This window comes from Limulus polyphemus, unplaced genomic scaffold (genome assembly GCF_000517525.1).
Source record: "Limulus polyphemus unplaced genomic scaffold, Limulus_polyphemus-2.1.2 Scaffold1691, whole genome shotgun sequence".
NCBI classification, from domain to species: domain Eukaryota; kingdom Metazoa; phylum Arthropoda; class Merostomata; order Xiphosura; family Limulidae; genus Limulus; species Limulus polyphemus.
Window position 1 is genome coordinate 206,647 of NW_013667301.1, and position 5,052 is coordinate 211,698.

At 34.6% G+C, this 5,052-nt stretch overlaps 1 protein-coding gene across 2 annotated transcripts in view; it reads right to left on the bottom strand.

Annotated features, from left to right (window-relative positions):
* The window catches only part of LOC106464572 (breast cancer anti-estrogen resistance protein 1-like), a 63,889-nt gene that overhangs the window by 42,115 nt on the left and 16,722 nt on the right, over positions 1-5,052 (bottom strand). The window contains exon 1 of one of the 2 annotated variants that reach the window (XM_022392311.1): positions 2,090-2,614. The exons of the other annotated variant lie outside the window; for it this stretch is intronic. Coding sequence (XP_022248019.1) covers positions 2,090-2,173 — 84 coding nt within the window. The 5' untranslated portion in view covers positions 2,174-2,614. Of the gene's footprint in view, positions 1-2,089; positions 2,615-5,052 lie in introns of those variants that run through there. 2 annotated transcript variants of the gene reach the window in all.

The window sequence follows — 5,052 nt, forward strand, 5'->3', positions numbered from 1 at the left end:
ATATCCGTTCGATTCTTGTATGTTTAGGAAAGCTGATGTTGGTCGTCTAATTGATATTATGCCTAGAATAAGAATATAATGCATTTGGCTTTTATGACTCTCCTATTTCGTGAAATCAAGCGTGGCGTAACACATGCTGACTTTTATATAGGTTAGATAATCATTTGATTTTCTTGTATTTTGTACTTCTTCTCAGCTTGTTATATAAAATTAGTTTCTTTAATTTATAGATTATTTTTAATCAGAAGGTATTTTAAATCAGCATACACGAAAAAAAAAAAGAAAAGAAGAACAACTGAGGTATTACACGTTGATGAAAATAAGCTAATCAAAAACTTTGTTCCAGTGCATTTCAGAAAAATATAAGTTTGTTAGGGTAGAGTACAGGGTGCTTTGAGAAGTCGCCTTTTATCAAGTAATCGCAATATTTCAAAAATAAAAAAAATAATAAAAAGCAGGCTGGGCGTTGTCTAGTGGGCTAGCGTGCCCTCACTTTGAATCTGGGGATCAGACAAGACAGCCCAAGAGTTGACGATGAATGCTGTTGACTAGCTGGCTTCCTTCTGATCTATCCGTTCAAAATTAGGGACACCATCTGCAGACGCACTTATGTGACTTTGCGGGCAAATTCTGAGACAAACAACAATTAACAAATCTGTTTAAGCGCTTAAGATGGTGTTAAATAATTTCCACAGGCATATCGTGATAGAACTGCATATGGGAACTCCAAACAGATTTTCTTGAAATACTGAATAGTTAAGAGCATAAGAAATGTCGGTTATTGAATACTAATACGAGGCTTCCTGAGGAGGACTTTTCTCAAATAATGATGGGTTCGTCTGAAAATTAACAAATTTCGGTGAACGAGGAAAAAACGAAGCCGCTTGCTTGAAAATTACATTGAAATATTAACAGACTGTCAATATATTGCAGGCATTTTAAAATTACTTTAGTGCTTTAAAGCCCGATAGTGGGTATAATGCCACTTCTGACATTGCATTAATAAAAATTAATATATAATAAAATCACTATACCTGAAACACAGACACTTCAAACACAAGACATGATAACCATGGGTTATTTGTACTTAAGCACAAAGCTACACAATGGGCTATCAGTGCTGTGCCCACCACGAGTATCGAAATCCGATTTTTAGCGTAGTAAGTCCGTAGACATATCGCTGAACCTCTGGGGGGCGATAACCATGGGACCTTTCTTTTAAAACATAAATCAGATTTTTTTAATCAATATATTGTTAATAATACAGTAAAACCACTAAATAACATAGCTGTTTACTACACCGTTACGCATGACCCACGCAATCATCGACCTCAAAGCCAGCTTTCAAACATATACCATAATAGGCCTAATAATGTAATGTGCTAGGCCATTTTGTTACAGAAATCGTGCAATAAAAACTCCTATAAAGCTTTATATATATAGTATTTATCTCATTATATTTTATAAAACTTATCAATGTCCCCCCTTTCAGTAATGTCGGTAACGTTCAAAACAAACGTCTGAAAAGTAACAAATATCAAAATAAAACTTCCCTACTTTGTGCGTGTGTGAAAACTTAAAAAATAAAATTTTAAACATGGAGATTTCTAACACAAAACTGTCCAACGCTCAGTTTCAAAGGAATTGTTATACGAGGGAGTTAGTGGTAAATATAGGTGAAACTCAACTTACGTCACCATCTAACCTGTTTATTTAATGTTATCACAATCTTAAGATATAAATGTAAACTAAAAATAACACTAAGAAAAAGTGAAAATAACTAAACTGTAAACATTCAAACAGATAATAATGTTGATTATTTTAATCATCGTTTTGGGCCTAAAATGCTTTCTAAACAAGGACTTAATATTAGGCCCAAGACTATAAATATGATATTGATAGTATGAATAAATTAGCCGACATTACTATCAGTATCTCATTTATTGGAGTGGCTGTTTTCACCAAATATTTTTTTTATACATTAATGTATAAACGTTAATTTTATGTGGTCCTATATGTATTTCAAAAACAAGATATTAAAAACAGAAAACAATTAAAGTTTGCCGTGACACAGATGAAATTATCTTACCAGCTTTGGGTGGCAAGAAGGCCGAGGAACGACCTTGGACGCTGACGTCAAGGTAAAGCTGGCCGCCGCAGACGACGAAAGCATGGTTATTGGTTAACTGCTATCGTGACTGTGAGGCATCTCTCTCACGCTTAGCAGTTTGAATCGAAAATTACCCATCTTGAGAAACCGCCGGAAAATTGTGCTTTTTTACATATTATACCCATGACTTATTTTGCCCATTTAACTGGAGAAACATAACTGCGATGAGTGTTTAATTCACAATTGATACTTTAATTTAAACAAATATGATAACGTCATTCCACATCCATATGTTTATATATATACCAGGAAAATAAATATTACTAAATCATACGCACAAGAAGTGTAGTTCTTGCAGTTCACAAATCTAAAACTTAAACATTTTTCGCGCGGAAATTGGTTATCCAAACAACTAAAGCTGGGAACACAAACAGTTTTTTGTAAATAATTCTTTAAAAATTCATTCTTGTTATAAACATTTCTTAAACAAACACGAACAGAAGCCACTAATAACCTATCAAATCACCGTCAGATTGAAAATTGCAGCCGAAGCCTAGTCTGTGTTCTGTTGGGTCACGTGCTTACCGGGGCAGCCCATGCACATAGAGTGGGGAGGACAGGTTATTTTAGAAATAGTGTGAGAATAAAAAATAACAGGCTGTTATTTATAATTATGGTAGATGTATCGTAACAAGTACCTCAAATTTGCGGACAAACTGTTTGATTTGTTGTTAAGCACAAAGTTACACAATGAGCTATCTATGATATGTCAACAGCAGCAGGGTTCGAACCCTGAGATTAAGTGTTATAAGCTACGCGTGTCATTAATTTTATAATGACAGAAGACAATGTTCCTCGGACGACGTATAGTTGCATAAAAAAAATCATTATATTGAGCAGCTGAAGCTATGGCTACAGAGTGATTGTTTTTGAATTTTGCGCAAAGCTACTCGAAGGATATTTGCGCTAGCCATCTCTAATTTTGAAATGACAGACTAGAGGGAAGGCAGATAGCCAACATCGTCTACCGCCAACTTTTGTGCTACTCTTTACCAAGCGAAAAGTGAGACTGACCGTGACGTTATAACGTCCCCTCATCTGATAAGGTGAGCATGTTTGGTGACTGGATTCGAACCCAGATTATGTACACATTGTCGAATAATTTCAAGCTACATCTCGCTGTTTTCTTGAGGTCAGAAATATCTTTACAACATAGCATTAGTGTTTATTACACACAAGCCCGAAATCCAACAAGTTATAAAAACATTTGTCTAAACCTAAACATAATTTATCTTCCTCTTCCCTTCCACACACACAAGCTAAAATGTAATTATGATTTACTTGTATATCAAACGTGCATAATTTCGCAGAAACAGGTTTGAGTTGGTGTTTTCGAGAACATAATTTTCTAGTGAGCAAGTTTTTGTGCAACGTATTAGTAACGCAACGCAATTATTGGCTGTAGTTTGACAATACAATGCCAATAAGGGAAGGGTTTACTGTAGAAAATTGTGCCAACTGTCTGGAAATTAATTACAAGGCATCTTACGATAACAATACGCCTGTTATTGATGTTGTTTCTAAATTCAAATTATTATACATTCTAAAAAAATCTCATACATGAGTTTTCTTGAATTATTTAGACAGCTCACTGGTTGCAAACAAGGAAAGAGGTGTGTGTAAAAATAAATATGAGCAAACTGTTAATTAAAAACAAAAGTTACGACGTAAAGCTTTATTTCCACTAGAATAAGTCCTTCCATAATACTATTTATCTGAAGCGTATTATGTTGGAATGTATTGTTCCACACTGAACTTTTGTTGGGATTTATTGTTCCACACTGAACTTTTGTTGGAATGTATTGTTCCACATTGGACTTTTGTTGGGATTTATTGTTCCACACTGAACTTTTGTTGGAATGTATTGTTCCACATTGGACTTTTGTTGGGGTTTATTGTTCCACACTGAACTTTTGTTGGAATGTATTGTTCCACACCAGACTTACAATGGAGTTTATTGTTACACGCTGGACTTGTGTTGGAATGTATTGTTCCACATTGGACTTTTGTTGGGATTTATTGTTCCACACTGAACTTTTGTTGGAATGTATTGTTCCACATTGGACTTTTGTTGGGGTTTATTGTTCCACACTGAACTTTTGTTGGAATGTATTGTTCCACACTGGACTTATATTGCAGTTTATTGTTCCACACTGGACTTTTGTTGGAATGTATTGTTCCACACTGGACTCACATTGTAGTTTATTTTCCACACTGGACTTATATTGCAGTTTATTGTTCCACATTGGACTTTTGTTAGGGTTTATTGTTCCACACTGAAATTACATTGTAGTTTATTGTTCCACACTGGACTTACGTTGGAGTTTATTGTTCCATACTGGACTTGTGTTACACAGAGATCACAGGAAAATAATATGTTATTGTTTTTCAGTGATTTCATGGTCGACTGAAGTGTAGACTTGTTTGTAGACAGTTGTAATATTGAGTAAGTTCCTGATGAAACCATTACATTGACATATTAGGAATTTTAATAAAATATTCTGAAGTATTTAGCTAATTGTTACTTGATAAGCAAGAGGCCTAACGGCGGTCACGGTTGAACGCCAAAAGGTGGGAGAGCTTCTGAAACCAGTAAGTCTAATGCTTGTGACAGAAATTTTGTTGAAATGCTAACGTTTGTTTTTTACGTTACTCTTCATTTGTTCATCGCGGATTTCAAATCAAAGGTGTGTAAAAGACAACATGATACACACATGAAAATAGTAAAATTAAATTGGAAAAAAGGCTTTTGGACTTATGTAGTACTAGTTCCGCTGTTCTGTATTTTTACTAAATATTAGGTCGTCAAGAAATTAATGTCGCGTTTCATTAACCCCCCCCCAACAAAAAAAAACAAAAAAAAAGTACATCACGTATAATAG